The sequence below is a fragment of the Petromyzon marinus genome, chromosome 54, assembly GCF_048934315.1.
Source record: "Petromyzon marinus isolate PM22_M1 ecotype Great Lakes invasive population chromosome 54, UKy_Petmar_22M1.pri1.0, whole genome shotgun sequence".
Taxonomy (NCBI): domain Eukaryota; kingdom Metazoa; phylum Chordata; class Hyperoartia; order Petromyzontiformes; family Petromyzontidae; genus Petromyzon; species Petromyzon marinus.
In genome coordinates this window covers 10,975,095-10,995,464 of record NC_133720.1, presented here as the reverse complement: position 1 = coordinate 10,995,464, position 20,370 = coordinate 10,975,095, and the positions used below count along the sequence as shown (strand labels likewise).

Genomic DNA, 20,370 nt, shown 5'->3' with positions numbered 1-20,370 from the left:
CCTCCAACTTTACTCAGTACTGAATCTATCTGGAATGTTCTGGAAAATAGTAAAATTTCTAAATATCACTGTCCTGTTTCGATTGAAAGCTTTCGTGACTGCAGGGATTCATCTTCTAGGTTCTTTCGGTCAAGTCACGTAGAATGGAAATCAAATAATAAAAAATAAAATAATAAAATTCTCACGACATTTCGGCCACAACACAAGCGGCCTTCTTCAGGTGAAGAAACAGGTCTATCCAGAAACAGACAGAGCTTGAATGAACGCTGTCAAGCAAGGACCGCGTCTTTTAAAGCTGTGTGGGCGGAGTTGAATGAGCATGTTACCAGCCCCAACTCCGGAGCGGAGTAGGGAGGGGGCTGGGAACAACGACAAAAAAGGGGAAAAATAAAAAAAAACACAAAAGACAAACAAGAGAAACGGCCAAGGTACGCTGCTGTGTCCTGAGTTGCATTATGACTATGCTATAAACGGGACTACTATATAATACAATATTATACCCTCCAATCTAAACTACATGGTATAACATAGACAAATTCCACCTTTGAATTATACAATGCGTTACTTTACACTACCCTATACAGAACGATAAGCCAAACGATAAACCACTTCATATTCTTAGATCTTTCGGTAAAGTCACGTTGAAGGGAAACAATAAAATAATAATATATATAAAACAATAACAATTCTCACGACGTTTGTTATATATATTTTATTATTTTATTGTTTCCCTTCAACGTGACTTTACCGAAAGAGCTAAGAATATGAATTACTGCAGTCACGAAAGCTTTAAATAAAAACGATAAGCCACTTCGTCGAGCTTACGTAGCCTTTGTAAAATAATGAATAGTTTAAAATATAAATACAACGAGTATAAGTTGATCGCGCTTGTGCAGCACGGACAAGCGCAGCAGCAGCAGCAGGATCACCAAGTCATTTGTTTAGGCATCTTTAAGAGCTCCCCGGGTCATCCTTAAGAGGTCTTCCCTCTCCCCCACCCACCCCCAGGGCGGTCTCCTTAAGAGTTCCGGTTCCGCCTCCTGCGCGCCACGTGTTCGCGCCACGTGGTTGGCCAAGCCGCAGCTGAGTAGTCGCGGTGCGTTCTCCCGTGCGGTGCTCCCAACTGAAATCAAAATAGTATTTATAGAAGTTAAAGTCCGCGGTATTCCGGCGTCCATCCAACGCGATCACTTCGCAGGTTTGCGCGGCGCTCATTCGGCAGTCGTCGGGTTTTTTTTTTGAATGCGCAGGAGTTGTATGTTTGCGCGGTTTCCCGCGCCGGTCTCGCCTGGTTGGGTAGCCGGATAAGGCGGCGCTTGGTCGGTATGCGGTACAGGCTTAACGGGGTCCTTGATGCCTGTAACGTTTTGTAGTGGGCCTTAAATCACGCGCTGGATGTGTTATAAGATTGTTGAATATAACACTGGTTTGTGTATAAGTTGCTTGTGAGTTGCCAGGAACCTCGCAGGTATCACCAACATGTGGTTAATATTGTATATGTTCTGTGCTGTAATTGTGGAGCGGTGGGGCAGTTGTTGGCGAGCGGGCTGTACACCCCTTCACCCGAGTTTGATTTTAGGCCACGGCTAACATCAGTGGCGAGTTACATATGAACCGTTCCTGTGGGCGCCCCCTCCTTAACTGTACTATCCAGCGTGGTGAAGTATGGTCATACAACCTCCGCAACGGCGTGGGTAGGCCTCTATCTAGCAGTGAATTGATCACTGTTTGTGAATTATAGTTTTAAAGCACTGCATACCAACTAAGTGTAGTATGTCAGGTGTTAATACTAGATTGTTTTCTTATTTAAATGCCTAACTGTACCTCTAAAAATAAACTACACACGTTCGTCAATATTACTGCATTCAAAGAAAAAAATACAATAGGTAACGTTTCGAGCAATGGCCCTTATTAATGATGCACAGAGAGACCGGAGGTAATTTTCGGTGTTATTGAGTAAATGTGTTTAGTTTGTGTTAATTGTGCTTTTGCATCATTTCCAACACAGCCAGCGCCCATACGTTCAACTAACAGGTGTATGGCTTTCATTAACCGGTTACTGGGTCGTAAAGGTTGGACTGTAAGGGGTATCCTGGAGAAAATGGTAACCCACATTTGCTTGTCAAGTGTTTACTGTATTCTTAAGATAACCCACCTTGGTTTGGGTCTTTCCCCTAAATATTATCCGATTGTGCTATCGGCCGTCATGTCTTAAGATGACGAAACCACTCTGTACTCCCACAGAGCATAGCAAATTATTCATGCTTAGAGAGTGCGGCTGTGGAAGTGGATATCACAGAACTATTTCTGACGTCCTTTCAAGTGACCTCTTGTCCACACGGTGGAGGGCACCACCCTCTCACCATTCCCGCTATAGGTAATATTCACGGCATGACAAACCGATAATTCAAATTCTTGGCCGAATTGAGAGTAAAACCAAATTTCATCTGGGAGTTTTTATGTATAGACGTTGGTGACCGGGTTCTGAGACCATCAACTCACTGTACTTGAGAACACGGTTTAATCAGAGGAAGCTGCCTAGCTTCGAGCCCCCACATCTCAGCGGTGCCAGATCAGCGCTCATGAAAAATAAATATGTTTATATTAATGCTCTTCTCCATCACAGTTGCACATACTAATTGTGTTTTTACTTGACCTCACGCGCAGGTAAAAACTCCGGTAGGTTGCGCGTCTCCCCTCGACATGGGGGAGTTCTCCGTGCACCGGGTGCGTCTCTTTGACTGGGTGCCGAGCGCCGCGCGCTGTCTCGCCTACTGTGCCGTGACGGAGCGCATCGCGGTGGGGCGAGCGGACGGCTCCATCGAGATCTACAATGCCGCGGATAACTTCTACCTCGAAAGGGCAAGTGTGGCGTCGGAAACGGGGGGTGGGGGGGGCTATGCACACAAGTGTGGGCGCCACGGTGGCGAGATGTTATTTCCTTCGCCTGGTATACAGAGGGTCGTGGTTTCGATCCCGACTATGACGCCGGTATATTTGGAGTTTGTGCGTTCTCTCTCCCCGTGGTCGCCTGGATTTTTCTCCGGGTCCTCTGGGTTTTCCCCTCACATGTGGAAACATGGGTTTAGGGCAGTGGTTCTTAACCTGGGGTGCGAGATATGCCATATTTTTTTAGAAGGTAAATCATCGAAACACAAATTAAGCATGGGCACGTAAGTACAACTACTTTGTGTAATCAATCCTATGTATTTATTAACATTTTTTTTACGATAGAGAACCAAAGGGGGGTGCAAGGCAGCAGTAAAGATTGCGACCCATTGGTTTAGCGTATTTGGCCGCTATACATATCCACATGATAAGCCACTTTATTTAGCTATCAGTTACATTCAGGTCGCTTCTGAAAAAGAGCCATTTAGCTCAGTGGGCCGTACCTGGTCAAATAAGAAATAGTTTAAATATTTTTGTTTAAGTATACACAAGTATACCGGCAGCGTAGAGTGTATACGGGATTGTGCGTAGCGCTCACAGCGTAAGCTCTTACAGAATGTTTTCTGGTGTTGTGAAACATTTTAGACGAGAACGAAACGATGGGATTTTTTTTGGCCTTCGCCTCCACCACCTACCTACTGCCCTGTAAATCGCTTGGATTCGCGTCATTTCGATATTCGTCGTCGCACCTTTCAGGAATGCATCCCCACCCCACCGACGTAAACCGGGGTATTGCTGTCGTTCAGTTGTCTCGCAACCTTGACGATGCCGCGTGCTGCTGCGTGCCACCGCAGGCGATCCCGGGGGGCTCGGGGCGGGAGCCCGAGGCGCTGTGCTGGGCGGGCGCCGGGCGTTTGTTTGGCGCCGGGCTGGACGGCGCCATCCTCGAGTACGACCTCCAGAGGCTGCGCGTCCGCTCGCGCGTCGACGCCTTCGGCGGACCGGTGTGGTGCATGGCGCCCGACGCAAACGGGTCGCGTCTCGCCGTACGTACACGCAAACTCGTGCACGCACGCGTCCACACACACTCTGCTATGAGATGGTCACGTGACAAGTATTTTTTTTTCTCATTCAGCAGGAAAACTCAATTTAACCCAATGGCTTTTGTCTGGCTGGTCATTGGTGACAGGGATGAGACCATCGACCCGCTACACTTTTGTCATAGGCGGTTGTATCCCAGGATGTGATCCCAGGATCATGGCAGTGTAAGCTCGATGCGCTGTGACCTCCTAGCCACCAAAGACAAAGGTCTTTCATATCGCCTTAACAAATTGCTAGGGCAAGTGCTGTTAGCGAGCACCTATGAAGACCAGCATGGCACATGAGGGGGTTGGTGGCCAGCATCACACCCGGTCGCCTGTCTCCCAACTGGCGATGTTTACACATTGCATCAGGTACTCATTTAAGGTTGAGACGACCTAGGGAAGGCCCAGGACTGGTTTCGGCTATTCGTCACTGGCGTTGGCCATGAGGGGGGATTGAACTCGGGTCGCTAGGTTCATAGTGCAGCTGTAGCGCTAAACTCTACGCCCACCGCTCCCTACCGGACCCCTTGTAACATACGATGCTTGCACGCGGAAAAATTGTGCCGCGAAGTGAAATCATTCTTTGCGCGCAGGTCGGGTGCGAAGATGGATCTGTGAAGATATTCACTGTGAACATAGAAGGCATCCAGTTCGAGAAAAATCTTGAACTTCAGAAAGGTATTCGCCCCCCTCCCACCCACGTAACATAAGCACATGGCTGGTAGACCGACCGAGTGGGTTCATGGTGCAGTGCAATAAACACGTTTACTTTTAAATCGGGGTGGATCGTTGGTTCGTGCCACTGTCAATTCACCCCCCCCATGAATTTGTCAGTCGCGGGCTTCTCTGACAATACTTCACACTGGTCAGTGCAGTTTAGTGAAGAATCGCATGCACTCGGAGACCGGTGGTTCAGATATCACTCGCTGCTAATGTTAGACGTGGCCGGGAATTGAACTTGAGACGCTGGAGTCAAAGAGCAGTGTGCAAACCACTGCGCCGCCGTTACAACCAAATCTAATTGATAAGAATGCCGATGAACATGCCCCCGTGTGAGTTTAGATGAACTGTGCACAGAAAAGCGTGGAGAGGTGCACGCTGGGAATTACACTTCTGCTAATACGTGGCGAGGCCTTCACTTTTTGTTTTACTTTCGCCATTTTGGTGACCCCAGCTCATTCTTGCAGATGAGACTCTATTCCGTGTCTCTTAAGTTTCTCCCCTGGGTTAAACAAAGTGTAAAAGCTTGGAACGCTTAATCCCTTTAGTACTTGTGAGTGGCGATTCAGCGCCGTAGACGTGGCGCGTCGGCCCTGCCCTCGAGCGCGCCGTCTTTGTGTCCCCACACAGGTCGCGTCGTCTCCATCGCGTGGCACCCGTCGGGCGCAAGGCTCGCCACCGGCTCCCTGGACAACATCCGGGTCTTTGACGTCAACTCTGGTACACTGGGACCGCGTTTCTCGCTCCATCCCCTCGCGTCGTGCCCTGCGGAAAGTCACTCCGGCCTTGTCGGTCCATTGCCTCGTCCGTACAGCGTCTGAAGATTAGTGTTTGATTTATATGCGAGAGCGAGTGAAGGAGCGGGTAGATGAATGGTTGAGTGACCGAGTGAGTAACAAGAGTCGATGGATGAGTGAGTGATTATATGGATGGGGGGTGGGGGGGAGTGTGCCGAGTGAGTCAACGAATGACATTACAAATGGATGTGCGAGCGAGTAAACGAGATTCTGCAGGAATCGGAGAGTGAACGAGATGGCAAGCGTGCAATGGAGCGCAAGTTGGTGAGTGAGCCAGTGACGCACAGCGAAGACGAAATTGTATTGACTGAATGAAGATCGGGCGAGCAATCACACGAGCAGGCGAGCGAGCGAGCAAAGAGCTGAGAGAGCGCAAATCCTCGACCGAGCGCGCAAGCAAACGATCGCACGTTCTCCCGACTTTCACCGGCGTGGATCGCAGGCCACTGCACGCAGCGCGTGGTGGTGGGGCGGCGCAGCGGCAGCGTGGTGAACCAGGAGACGGTGGTGTGGGCCGTGGCGTTCCTGACGGACGGCACAGTGGCCGGCGCCGAGTCGTCGGGGCGGCTGCAGCTGTGGGAGGCCGAGCACGGCACCCTCGTGCGCGGCTTCACGCTCGGCCAAGCCGACATCTTGTCCCTCGCCGTCGAGCAGGTGTGGCGAGACGCCTGGTTGGGTGACCGACCTCCCTCCTCCTCTCTTCCTTCCCCATCCTGCATCCTCTTTTCTACTACAGCGTAGGTGCGGGGGGGAGAATCGGTAGCCCCTTTCGCCCGTCTCCTTCGGTTCCGCCGTGGTGCATGGGTCGGTTCTGCCGTGGTGTGTGGGGGGGGGGGGGGTTTTGGTGCGATTGGATGTATGTAAAACTTCTTTCGCACAGTACGTAGCCAACTGTGCTCATCAGAAATGCGGGGGAAGGGCAAAGATTAAACACAAAAAGCAGTTCTACAGAAATGGGGTTTCAATCTAGATTATTTAAAAGTGCATAGCTCCAGTGGCTTCCTAATATCGGAAGAAAGAACGTTCTCGTCGGCCGCAGAAGCGTATCTGAAAAAGTGCGATGTAGTGACCGTCTTTGTATGTCCGCACGAACGTACGTCTTTATGTACTTTGAACTTCATTCGCACCATACGCAGCCAACCGTGCTAATTGGAGGTACCAGGATTAACTTGCCGTCGCATGCCGCCCCCCCCCCCCCCGACTCCACCACCACAGGATGAGACCAGCATGTTCGTGGGCACGAGCGACGGGCGCGTGGCGCAGCTTCAGCTGTTGGAGTCGAGGGTCGACGCGGCCGCGTGGGTGCGGACCAAGACCTTCAAGTACCACACCCACGACGTGCGCGCGCTCGTGCTCAGCGGCAACGCTGTCATCTCCGCCGGTACGACACCTGGGGGCCGACCGACGATGAGTGCCGCTTCACACGCGGACGGAGGTTTTCTAAGCGGCTTGGATCTCAAGTGTGGGGGGGGTTTTTTGTTTGTTTGTTTAACCCCACTCCAAGTTGGGCCGCACGTTGAGCGTTTCCTCTCTTCCCCCGAGCTTTTGCCACACGCTACTGTGGGCTCCTTAACGGGTTGAATTATCCTGCGGGAGCTGAATTTAGATTTGGTTTGCGGGCCTCGGTTTCGAAGTGTTAAGCCTCGCCTATGGAATTAACCCCTGGGTCTTAGGTTCCCCACGGCTAACTTATTCTAGTCGTGTTTTGTTTAACTGGGCGGGAATTCGAGAGACCAGGATTAGTCTCATTTGCAAGAGTTAACCTGGGTTTGCGAACACCACAAAAGCAACAACGCTAAACAAAGCACAGCAATAAACAGAGAAAATACAACCGAAGAGAAATCGGGGATAATCCTAAGCGATGCACAATCAATATGAAACGGGATTCCATTTCCTGCGCTCGCACGAATTAATTTTACAAAACCGTCCACGGTAACGTTACCTTGCAGAAACATCAATATGGATTAGGTGACGACGATTGTACGAGAGCACGAGCGGGCGGACAGGGATGTGCGTTGGACATGTCGCGTCTCTGTCGCTGCTAAATATGATCCCCGCCCCCATGTGATGATGGACGCGCCAGGCCTGGACGCTCAGGTAGTCATGCGTCCGCTCATGGAGAAGATGGACGGCCCGTCGTACGAGGCTGCGCTTCGCAGGACGCTCTTCCCCCACGTGAGTGTGGTGTCGCCGGCGGCGTTGCACCGGTCTCCCGGTCTCCCCGCGTGGAAACCCCCCCCGCCCCCCCCGGCACCGAACCCACTCAACGAGGTCACCACAAAAGCGGCGTCGCCGACCGTGCATTGTGTCTCCCGCAGCGACGCCTGGTGTCGTGCGCTAAGAAGGCCGGGCGACTCCTCTTCCAGTTCCCCCGGCAGCTGGAGCTGTGGTCGCTGGGCGGCACCGACTCGCGCACGGGTACGCTGGGACTCGCGCCGCCCTCCCTGCGCCGCCCGCCGTGTGCAACGACGCGGCACGCCATCGCGAGTGCTTCTGCCGCATTGATGGTTGTACACCGATGGCCGCGCTGTACGGACAAGTCCTGGCGAGGGCGAAACCAGTCGACGGGGTTGTGTCCTCTGTTGGGACGGTCGTCGTTTTTTCCAAAAAATGTTTGAGTCGCCGTTCTAAACAACAACCACAGCCGCACGTTCAGCTCTTTGAGCCGGTGGTCTGCAGTGGTGGTCACGTGACATGCGTGCAAGGCATGCTGGGGGTTGTCGTTTTCGCGCTGTTTGTGAGCGGCGCACCTTTGTCGTTTAGTTTTTTTATCTTGCAGCCTGGGTGGAGGTTTAGGGAGTGTTGGACGTAGCACTGTTTAGCATCTTAGCACCCGAGTCCACATCCAAGCACGCTGCACAGATACAGGTGCGGGGAGGTGGGGGTTGGATATGTATGGTGCGAAAGAAGTTAAACGTACATACACAAAGCAGCGTCGCTTTTGTGTAATTACGTAATTTCAACTCGTAATGCTCCGCTGGCGGACAACTCGTATCGTGTGAGGAGGATCAACAGACGGAGCGGCTGTCCGAGCTTTGCGCTTCTCTTCATATTTTAAGGTGTTATCGGCCAATTAATGAGTGTGTGTTACATGTGGAAGGAAATCGGAGCACCCGGAGAAAATCCACAGATGGGGGAGAGGGGGGGAAGATGGGCGGGGGACAGACGTGCACCTTGAGATGATTTGAAGATTGTGGGATTTTTTTTGTTGTAGTTGGGAGAGAATGTGGTGCAGCGGCTCGCGCATTGTGCTTTGAACGCGATGGCGCCCGAGTTCGAATCCCGTTCTGTTCCTTGGCCACGGTTGCCAGTATCAGAACCGATCCTGGGTGCACCCCCAACCCGGTTCACCAGGACGGTCACCGCAACCCCCACGCTACGCGTGTTCATACCCGCACAGAGTGGTGAGACACTCATTCAGTGGTAGATGGACAAAGCGGCCGTACTTGTGGATGGGGCGGTGAGCCACCACGCTTGGACGTAACCGCCACACCGTCCTCCATTGCCGCAGGAACAGCTGGGTCCCAGAGTGGAAAGGGAGCGCCCCTGTGGATGTGTGCATGCCATCGAAGTCGGGTTTTGGCATATTTGAGTAACTCTTTGTAACGCTTGTTTACCCAGGAAAGCCTCGCCGAGTCCCATGACTCTTAATTCGGGAGTAATCTGCTGTTGTAATTTTTTTGTTATCACGACACCTTCATAAAGTGGCCTATTCTTGTGAATGAGCGGAGGGGGGGATGATCCGTAGCGTCCCAACTGTGAATTTATACAGTTCACGCAAACGCCGGGGAGACATTAATCGGGGTGGCTGCCGTACTTGAACCGTGGACGCCTGCAACAAGCGGCGAATGTATCGCCGCGGCCGCCCCGTGATGACGACGACGCGTGTGTGTGTATGTGTGGCTCTTGTCCCGCAGCCCGGGGTAAGGATGGAGACGTCCTCCCCGTGACGAAGCAGCCCGTGAAGCTTCTGCAGCTCAAGTGCAAGGTAAGCGGGGGCGGGCGAGGTGACGGTGGTGGTGGCGGCGGCGGCAGCGGCTTGTGTAACTAACGCACGAATACTCTTTGGTTCTATTGGGTAAAGTCACGTAGGTAAAAAATAAAATAACAAAAATCACGACGTTTCGGCCACAACACAAGCGGCCTTTATCAGGTGAAGGGACGAGACTGTCTGGACGACAGCGCTGGAGTAACGCACGAATGCCACCTGGTGGCCAGATTTTGTGACGCTCAGAAATAGTATTTTTTGCGTACGCACAAAAGACATTAAGATCGTGAATTTCCTGTCTTGGGATTTTGCGGCTATGGAATTGTCCCCAGACCTCTACGATCGCCGCGAGCTCTGTTGCTGTCGCTGCAAGCTCTGATTTTACGATCGTCACGAGCTCTTGTGCCGTGGGTTTTGCGTTGCAGGACAACGAGAACGTTGGGTGCAGCGCAGTGTCGCCGTGCGGCACGTGGCTGGCCTACGGCACGACGGAGCGCGTGCGACTCTACAGGCTTCACGAGAGCGGAGGCGAGGGCCCACTCATCAGCAAGGTGAGAGGCGGCCACCACTTCGCGTCCGTCTTTGTCATCGTCATCGTCCTCGGCAGCGATACAACTGGAGCCATTGTCGTGACAGCAGTGATTACATCATCAATCTATCAATGATATCGTGGTCGCAAGAGTTGATCTTAATCACCAATACTTCCGGTTATTCTCGCATGGGCTTTTGACGAGCCATCGACTAACGGCACTCGCTGCATCATGTGCTTTTGGATGCACTTCTGCATCTTATAAATGTAAATTGAAAACAAATTTATTTAGAGCTGCTTAATCTTGATTTGAAGCTTTCGTGATTGCAGGAATCCATACTCTTTGGTTCTTTCGGTAAAGTCACGTGGGTATAAAATAAATCGCGACGTTTCGGGCACGACACAAGCGTCCGTCATCAGGTGGGAAAGCGTGGCCTGCTGCTGATGCAGACTGTTTTAAAAGGTTTGAAATGGGTGTAGCCCAAGGGTTATAAAGAAGTGGTTGGGTCTAGTGATGTTAATGTGATAAATTAGCATGTAACTGGGTACGGAAGTAGCTATGTTAATGTGAGAGATTAGCATGATGTTAAAGTGATATATTAGCATGTAACTGGGTACGGAAGTAGCTATGATAATGTGAGAGATTAGCATGATGTCAAAGTGATAAATTAGCATGTAACTGGGCAGGGAAGTAGCTATGATAATGTGAGCTATTAGCCTGATGTCAAAGTGATAAATTAGCATGTAACTGGGCAGGGAAGTAGCTATGATAATGTGAGAGATTAGCATGATGTTAAAGTGATAAATTAGCATGTAACTGGGCAGGGAAGTAGCTATGATAATGTGAGAGATTAGCATGATGTTAAAGTGATAAATTAGCATGTAACTGTAAGATAGAAGGAGAACGGCCTCCTAGACGAGGGAGTGCAACCCAACGGGTGCAATGCAACGGACACGTGAGCATGAGAGTGCAATGCAAAGGCATGAGAGTGCAATCCAAAGACATGTGAGCATGAGAGTGCAATCCAAAGGACATGTGAGCATGAGAGTGTAATCCAATGGACATGTGAGCACGAGAGATCTAAGAGAGAGGCATAGAGAGAGAGACACACAGAGTCGGAAATAACAGCTGACATAGGCAGGTAGGATGGAAACATCACAGTCAGTTAAGGCTTTACCTGGTTAATAACGTCCTTCCAATGGTCGCTCAGTTTGTATCCATCTTCTTGGTTGAAGTTGTGTCTGTGTTTATATATCTGGATGGCTTCATGCACAAATCTCTGAAGGTAGCCGGTAGGTTTGCAGAGTTACCTCCATCTTGGAAAAATCAATTTCGCGTGAGCCCACAGCGTTAAAACAATGATCAGCAACGGCAGAGCTGCTTTTTTTAGTTTGATGTCCTTTCCCCGCACCTCTAATTCAGCACGGTTGGCTACGTACGGTGCGAAAGAAGTTCTACATGCTTGCATGTCATCCGTTACTCCAAATCGCTGCTATGACCTTTATCATCGCGATGATAGCAAGTGCCTGACATCCGAACCAACAAATCCCCATGACGGACAGGGCATGGCCGATACCTTCATCCAGCAGTGGATGGACAAAGGGTTCTAAGTTATTTGTTATGTCATTCCTAAGGATAATGTTAAAATATTCAAGCAACTGAAACGCCCCACGTTTGTAGACGACTCGCCGAGCTCAGCACAAACTAAATCGACCGCTGCCACCTGCTCAGGCTCTCCACGTTGGTACGACTCGCTCGCTCGCTCGCTCGCTCGCTCGCTCGCTCACTCACTCTCTCTTGGATGCGTTGTGAACCTGTGCAGGTTGGGGGGCTGCCGTGCGCAGCGAGGGGGGCCCACCAGCTGACGTTCTCGGCCGACTCATCTCGCCTCCTTGTTGCGGGGGACACGGGCGCCCTCCACGTGCTCGCTATCGGCGCCAATCGCCCCAAGCTCCTCCACTCCTTCACCCCGCCCAACGGTCAGAGCCCGCCGCTCGGTCGCGTGATGGGTGTCCACCTCTCGGCAGCGTGATGGGTGTCCACTGCTCGGCAGCGTGATGGGTGTCCACCTCTCGGCAGCGTGATGGGTGTCCACTGCTCGGCAGGGTGATGGGTGTCCACCGCTCGGCAGCAGGATGGGTGTCCACCGCTCGGCAGCGTGATGGGTGTCCACCGCTCGGCAGTGTGATGGGTGTCCACTGCTCGGCAGGGTGATGGGTGTCCACCTCTCGGCAGCGTGATGGGTGTCCACTGCTCGGCAGGGTGATGGGTGTCCACCGCTCGGCAGCAGGATGGGTGTCCACTGGCCATAGTTAGTTGGGGATGCGTATTGATTTGCGAGCTGTAGCAGGGCGGGTGGGAAAGTGCTGCTGCCCCCCTCCTACTCTGTGGACCAGGGAGCTTTGTGCTATGCACTCCCTGTGGGCCTTTCTCTTAACACGGGGTGATGCACCGCTCTCAAACGTGACGCGTTCACTCGGCCAGCCAATCGGTGTTTGCGCTTGCCAGGATTTTGTCAACATTTTAAAGTTTTTAGCTGAGCCACCATCGGGGGGCGGGGGGGGGCTGTGTAGCCACAGTTGTATCCCAAGTTGCTGTAGGTTTCATGCCAAGACGAAATAATTGATTCGGATCTGTCGGCCCACGTAAGCAGATCCTCTCCATTGGACTTAGAGTAGAGGGACGGGCAGCACTGGGCCTGAGGAATAATGTTCATCGCATGGGAGTCAAACGGCTGTTGTAAATTCACTGCTTCTGGAGATTTTGATGATTCTCGTGACTGTGATGATGACGCACGCAGGCTCGGCGGAGCCGATCCAGCTGCTGGCGGTGAGTGAGGACGGGGAGTGGGTGGCGACTGCCGCCTGCGACCGTGCCGTCCACGTCTACAGCCTGAGCAAGTTCCGAGTGAGTCCCCCGGTGACGCCACCAATACTCCCCCCCCCCCCTCCCAACCCTTACAACCGCTTCGGCCCCCACAACCACGATCACGCTTCTGCTGCCCCACCCATCATCCCCACCACCACCGCCGCCGCCTCCACAAAGACAAAGTTCCCCCTATAACCTTGACCAACTGTTGGGGCAAGTGCTGTTTGCGAGCACCCTATGAAGGCCGGCACGACACACAAAGGGGGTGGGTGGCCAGCACCACGCCCGGCCGCCTTTGTCTCCCGAGTGGCGATGTTTTTACACACCGCACGAGGTCCTCATTTAAGGATGAGTCGACCTAGGGAAGGCCCAGGACTGGTTTAGATAATCATCGCTGGTGTTGGCCGTGAGCGTGCATCGAACTTGGGTCGCCGGGTTCGTAGCGCAGCGCGCAAACCGCTACACTGCCACCACATCATCGCAAGCACATCATCCGCACGCCGCGACCAATTCCCAACCACGGCCACCGACGGGTGTAAATCGCGGCAACACACCGGCCGTGGCGACGTCTGTTGGGCTGAGAGGTGTGCACCGTGCAGGTCGGCAAACCTGCGGCTCTTCGGGGAACCGGTCCAGCGGCGTTTAGTTATTTATTAAGAACCACCGCCGTTCTCGTATTCACCATATGGTACATCGCGGCTCTTGAGTTTGTTCTTTTTTTACTTACTACCGAATTTGAAAAAAATGGCTCGTTCTTGTTGTTTTGGTTGCCGGATCCACCTGGTCTAACCACTGCTGACCGGTATCACGAGTCGTGGTCTATCCACTGCTGATATGATGAGCTCGACACTGGAGGAAACCCATGACTGGTGGCAGCACTCGAGTAGAGAGGGACCACAACCACTCTGCTACCACAACCGTCATCCCCACCGCAACCACATCGTCACAACCGCTCTCCTGACACAGCCCAAACCGCACCTCGCCACACTGACGTCACCCCATCCCAACCGCTCCTCGTCACACTGACGTCACCCCATCCCAACCGCTCCTCGTCACACTGACGTCACCCCATCCCAACCGCTCCTCGCCACACTGACGTCACCCCATCCCAACCGCTCCTCGCCACACTGACGTCACCCCATCCCAACTGCTCCTCGCCACACTGACGTCACCCCATCCCAACCGCTCCTCGCCACACTGACGTCACCCCATCCCAACCGCTCCTCGCCACACTGACGTCACCCCATCGCAACCGCTCCTCGCCACACTGACGTCACCCCATCCCAACCGCTCCTCGCCACACTGACGTCACCCCATCCCAACTGCTCCTCGCCACACTGACGTCACCCCATCGCAACCGCTCCTCGCCACACTGACGTCACCCCATCCCAACCGCTGTCCTGCCAGAGTCAAGATCCTCGCCGCCACGAGAGCCCCCCCCCCCCCCCCCGTGCCACGCAAGAGGGGGCGGGGCTCTCGTCGTCGTAGTTCCTCGGAACTCCACGGTGTTCATTGGACCACGGCTTGCGCTCGCACTCCTACTTGTACGATCTCAAGTGCGTTGTGCGTTCCGTTGTAATATTAAACTTGCTGCTGCTGCTTTTTCTCCCACCCCCCGCCTCCCGTCAGCACCACTGCACCCTGCCGATGTACGGCTCCCAGCCGTGCGCCATCGCCATCGCGCCCGGCACCAACAACGTCGTCGCAGTGCACGCCGACCACCAGGTCTCACGCGCCACCACGCTCGCCCAGCACTCGCACTGAGACCGGCTACTCCCGCTGAGACCCACAACTCCCACCGAGTACTCTGACCGAGACCGATAACTCCCAATGAGCATTCCCACTTAGACCCAGTAATGCCACTGAAACCCAAACCTCCCACTGCGTACGCTGACTGAGACCAAGTACGTTCGCTGAGACCCAGAACTCCCACCGAGTACTAGCGCTGAGACTCCTCGGTACTCCCACCAAGACCGACTTAAACACAGACTTAAGTTGAGACTGGCGACTGACTCGGTCGTGGTTGAGCAAGTCCTCTAGCCTAGCCCCACCGCCATCTCTCACGATCCTGCGATGTAGGAATCCGCTTGGCGCCCGCACACAGACCGAATTTCGTCGCTCCGTCTCCTCGGTGAACGTGTCCTCCCCTCTGGGACGCATGGCGGAATGCGTAAAGCTTCCGGGCTCGTTGCGCATTCACGTCGGGGGGCCCGGCGAAGCGGAGGGTGGGCGACGCGAGCACAGGTTCTCACCCTGGGTTCGCTAAGCCCCACCCACCCTTCTCCGCCCCTCTCCCTCCCCCCCCACCTCCTCCCCCCCCCCCCCCCCCCCGACGTTAGGTGTTTGAGTTTGGCGTGCGGGAGAAGCAGTACACGGAGTGGAGTCGCCGGCAGCGGAACGCTGGGCTGCCCGCAAACTGGCAGCGGCGCGACACGCCCGTCACCCACATCGCCTTCCACCCCGGGCGAGCCGAGCTGCTGCTGCTGCACGACGCGTACCGCCTCGTCGTCATCAGCACGGAGGAGGTGAGAAGTCGACCCCCCTGTTTCCTCGCTCGCTCGCTCGCTCCTCACCTCGCTTCACACTTCACCCTCACTTCCCTCTCCCCTTTTCCTACCTTAATCCCCCATCTCACTTTTACCTCGCTTCCCAATTGCTTCACATTCGCTATCCCCCCCCCCCACGTTTGCTTTGCCCTCGGTTCTCCCTGGTTTTCCTCCTGGCTTTCACCCTCCCTCGAGCGGGACAGCCCCCAACTTAGTGTTGGTAAACTCTTGTGCGGCACGGCAGTCATCGGTGTGACCAGGCTGCTGCGAGGCCATCGACTCCGCCACCCTTGAGAGAACCCAGTTTTAACCACAGGCAGTGGCCGTAGCCTGGATTAGAACCCAGGATCTCGGCGTCCCGGACATCCTGAGCCACCCGTCCTCATCGCTCAGGGCGACGCCCACGATACGGAGCCAAACGGCCCACAGAGTCCTTGCTGCCGAAATTATATAGAAATTTTAAAAAATCCTTAAAAACACAGGATCGGTATCTGAATCTTCATCTCGACTGCTGGAGGAATCCGATGAGCTATTGAAGTTGTCCAGTATGGGCCGGTTAGCAAGTTACAAAAGCAAACATTACAAAAAAACCGCAATGATCTGATAATTATTTTTTGCCCTTTGGTGTTCTCTGGTCTGACACTGGTGGTGAGACCTGGCCATAAAGAAGGCCGTCTCTGGTGGAGGCCGATCAGTTTCAAAGGCAATGCATCACATGTTATCAGAGCATGTTTGTTTGCATGATCAACTACTGCGTGTGGTTAATGCAGACTTGATTCCTCGCGAAAGGTATCTTATTTGGTGTTTCAACGTCTGAACACCTGTTTTATAGCCGGAAAGGGTAAACCCTATTCCTATTTTTCACAAGTCATTAAATATAAATAATGAGGGGGTTAATTAGTTAATTATATACAGTAAAACCTTGGATTGCAAGTAACTTGGTCTGGGAGTGTTTTGCAAGACGAGCAGAAATTGTAAATAAATATTAATTTGATAAACGAGCGAGGTTCTTGCAATACGAGCAGTACGTGTACGCTTTGTCTGCCGAGCGTCATGTGATCACAACTGATATACGAGTGCTTTGATATACAAGTGCTTTGGGTTACAAACACGTTTCCGGAACGAATTATGCTCGCAATCCAAGGTTTTACTGTAAGTCCGATTCATCAAGATGTGTCGAGGCAGCAAAAATCAACAACAAAACAGTCCCAGACCCCACACCAAGATAACGCACAGCAGTAGTCCCTTCATGGTTGACAGTGTCAGTGATTCATTTTTATTATTTCCCCCCCACCCCCCTCCCCCTTTGTCCCACGCAGACGATGGCCTCGATGAAAGAATGCAAGAAGTATCAGGTGAGTGTCGCAGTCTTTTGGATTTAATTGTGCTGCGGTAGTGAGACGTTCACTACCTCGCCTGGTATACAGGAGGTCGTGGGTTTGATTCCGAACCTGACGCCTGCTGTATATTTGGAGTTTGCGTGTCTCTCTCTCTCTCTCTCATCATCACAGTGGCTAGGAGATGTTAACTACCTCGCCTGGTATGCAGGAGGTCGTGGGTTCGATCCCGACCCTGACGCCTGCTATATATTTGGAGTTTGCGTCTCTCTCTCTCTCATCATCATCACGGTGGCTAGGAGATGTTAACTACCTCGTCTAGTATGCAGGAGGTCGTGGGTTCGATCACGACCCTGACGCCTGCTGCTGTATATTTGGAGTTTCGTGTCTCTCCCTCCCCGTGGTCGCGTAGATTTTTCTCCGGGTTCTCCGGTTTTTCCCTCCACATTTAGAAACGTACGTGACGAGTATTTGGCTGCTATACATTCCCACACGATGAGCCAACTTCGTTGAGCTATCATTTGTGGCCCGGTCGCTTCTGAAAAGAGAGCTGTATCGCTCAGTTGGCCTTACCTTGGTAAAATAAAAATGTTTTAGTTTACTTTAAATGTGATTCTGCCTGTAACGTGGTGGCAACGTGCGTGTTAGCTGACATAAAGAGAGGCAGATCCCTGGACCAAATCACGTGAAGTCGCCCAACTTAATCAAATCTCGGAAGCTAAGCAGTTTCGAGCCTGGATAGTTGGCGACCGCGACCATGCATATATAACAGGGTGCTTGGGCTGCGGAGGGGCTACATTGAGGGAGCGGTGGACATTACAGCAAAATCCGTCGTTGTACTGCACCTCTGTATTCCAACTAGAGGCCGATCGAAATTCGGGTTTCGGTTTCGGCGCCGAAAGTTGGCAAATGGCCTCTTTTGGCATAGTTTCGGTTTCGTCCGAAAGTCAATTTTTAACTTTCGGTCTGGTTTCGGTTTCAGCCGAAACTGATATTGACTTTCGGTCGTCATTCGTCAACCGAAGATCTATTTTTAGAATATAACGCTAGTGCTACGTCTATCACTCTGCCTGTCGGCCGGTCAGTCAGCGCTAGGCAATCCTATGCGATAGGCAGCAAACGCGCACACACGTACACACACACACAGCAGCAGCAGCTTGGGAGCGAGGTTACCGCCGCAACCATGGTCTGCTAATGTAGATATGACCGGTCAACAGACGGCAGCCTATCTGACTGAATGCGGAAAAACTGTTGTTTCTTAACTTCAACATTCGTCTGTTTGGATATAATTACTAAGTAAGTAACACCTAAAGATTTGATATTTACCGACTCTTACTGCAGGCTCTGAATGATTAGTTCTAGATTTATTTTTAATTAAAGTAGCATTGCATCATGACATATTTCATAAATCTTGGTGTTCGGTAACTTCGGGTCATAAACCTTTCTGTTTTGGTTTCAGGCCGAAAGTGTCGTTAAAACTTTCAGCTTCGGTTTTGGTTTCAGGCCGAAGGTGTAGTTAAACTTTTGGCTTCGGTTGCAGGCCGAAAGTCAATTTTTAACTTTCGGTCTGGTTTCGGTTTCGGCCGAAGCCAGAAATTCAGTTTCGGTCGGCCTCTAATACCAACATCTGTGTTCCCCACCTTCACCAATCCGCCCTGACCAGTGTGGTGAAGTATGATCAAACCCACAACACCCACTTTGCCCCTCCGCTACCCACCACCTCTATAACGCCACAGCCCCGTGGTGGCAACCTGTGGGGTGCTGCAGCCGCGGTGGTCGCCCGTACGAGCACTCTCCAGGCTTAAACCTGTTTGGCTGCTGAGATATGACGAGGCTGCGTCCATTCTGGGTGATCTGCTCGTGGATCATCGCGGCGTTGTAAACTTGAAACGCGTTGCGTTTGTGCGAAGTTACAATCCGGGTGTGGCGCTCACCACCCCCCCCCCCCCCTCTCGCGCGCCGTGCCCGGAGCGTCATCGGTGCTCGCTGAAGTCTATTGCTCCCAAACTCTCTAAGGTTAAACGGGGGTTTTTTGCCTTTGTAGTTAGCATGCTGTAAACCGCTCAACATATCCATTTGTCCCCATCAGCCACTACTCTACCTGGACGTGCTGCACGGCGGAAACTCGCTGGTGGTGGTGGAACGACCTCTGACCTTCATCCAGGCCCACCTTCCTCCCGCCGTGCGGCAAAAGAAGTTTGGAACCTAAACGAAATACACAACGAGCGGAGGGAATGTCAACAGGTCTCTGCAAGCGACGCGGATTGGACGCTGCCAAAACCGCCCACGTACGACGAGACAAGCCGCTCTTTTATAACGTTTCCGCGCCGCCTCTGCCCTGCGGCACGTCTTATCTGATCAGCCCGCGAGTTGAGATAACAAAAAATAAGCACGTTTTCAAGTTGACGTGCGGCTCTCCCCCCCCCCCCCTCCACTCCCCGGACTTACGCGTCTCAAAACGAGACGCGTAACAAATGACGAGCAGCAGCACAATGGAGGCGGTCACATGCCGATCGGTTTTTAGCATCAAATCGATGACGTTAATCGAATCGTCTATAATGTGTAAATCGTCACGGGAGCGTTGATGGAGTGTCAAGAGCAGAGTCTGTATAAGCGCAGATCGTGTTGCACCTCCACATATAAATAAAATGTGTTTTAGTCCATCAGCGTATCGGCTTTCCAGATAAATATTATCCAGCAGCGGCGTTTGGTTAAGCAACAAAACTCTCTAGACTGTTTTTTTAATCTTCTGGGTCCGTAATTTCTGGTAACCGAGAAGCATTTGCGTAAGAAGCCTGGCTCTGCTGATGTGACTCAAGAGGTCAAAACCAGTACACAATTTTCTTGCTAAAATTACCTGAAATAAGCTCGATGGACTCAAACTAATTTGCTACGTGGAGACACGAAATGGCGTTCTTTCCGCACAGCAGCGCGTCTCTGTCATTACGTGCGCACGCACACAACGACACGGAGACGCGTGCGAGGGCAGAGCGATTTGTAAATCCCGTGTCCCCCTCATTCGTATTGTCGTCCGGCTCGGTTATTTTTTTGTTTCGGGAATTTGTGTCGGGATTTGTACGTTGGAGGGGGGGGGGAGACGGGATCGTGGGGTCGCGCTGCCACGCTGGGACCTGTGTCGGTTCGCTCGAGAGAAAGAGATAATAAAAACTATTCGCTTATCTTCCAACGTGCCGCTTCTCTTCCCTTCACTGGCGCTGTGGGGGAAAGTCCGTGTGTGCACACTAGTGGTGGTGGTGCTGCATCCTGAGAGGTCAACTTGATAATATATAAGGCAAATGTGCAGCCCTGGAATTGCTTGCTTGTGCCACTGTTCGAAGGTCCCTCCACTAGAGGGAGGTCTGTAGAGAGCCCCTCTATCAGAAGCTTCCTCTACTAGAGGGAGATCTGTAGAGCCCCTCTATCAGAAGCTTCCTCTACTAGAGGGAGATCTGTAGAGCCCCTCTATCAGACGCTTCCTCTACTAGAGGGAGATCTGTAGAGCCCCTCTATCAGAAGCTTCCTCTACTAGAGGGAGATCTGTAGAGCCCCTCTATCAGAAGCTTCCTCTACTAGAGGGAGATCTGTAGAGCCCCTCTATCAGACACTTCCT

General features: G+C 52.5%; 1 protein-coding gene across 2 annotated transcripts; it reads left to right on the top strand.

Moving 5' to 3' along the window:
• The first annotated feature begins 992 nt into the window (after positions 1–992).
• On the top strand, positions 993–19,947 carry UTP4 (UTP4 small subunit processome component). Of its 2 annotated transcripts, none has more exons than XM_032974749.2 (17): positions 993–1,096; positions 2,668–2,862; positions 3,744–3,935; positions 4,568–4,652; positions 5,325–5,414; positions 5,934–6,145; positions 6,707–6,872; positions 7,575–7,666; positions 7,810–7,909; positions 9,409–9,479; positions 9,905–10,030; positions 11,832–11,988; positions 12,810–12,916; positions 14,507–14,602; positions 15,217–15,402; positions 16,743–16,778; positions 18,850–19,947. In XM_032974749.2, the coding sequence occupies exons 2-17, from the start codon at positions 2,704–2,706 to the stop codon at positions 18,967–18,969; spliced, it is 1,995 nt and encodes a 664-aa protein (XP_032830640.2). In that variant the 5' UTR covers positions 993–1,096; positions 2,668–2,703; the 3' UTR covers positions 18,970–19,947. The 2 variants fall into 2 exon arrangements, with proteins under 2 accessions (XP_032830640.2, XP_032830639.2); XM_032974748.2 differs by having other exon boundaries at positions 1,041–1,198.
• The last annotated feature ends 423 nt before the right edge of the window (positions 19,948–20,370 follow it).

Coding starts and splice junctions, on each gene's coding strand:
- UTP4 (XM_032974749.2), top strand. CDS start 2,704: ATGGGGGAGTTCTCCGTGCACCGGGTGCGTCTCTTTGACTGGGTGCCG. Junction 2,863..3,743: donor ATAACTTCTACCTCGAAAGG/GCAAGTGTGGCG, acceptor GTGCCACCGCAG/GCGATCCCGGGGGGCTCGGG. Junction 14,603..15,216: donor CAGTGCACGCCGACCACCAG/GTCTCACGCGCC, acceptor CCCCGACGTTAG/GTGTTTGAGTTTGGCGTGCG.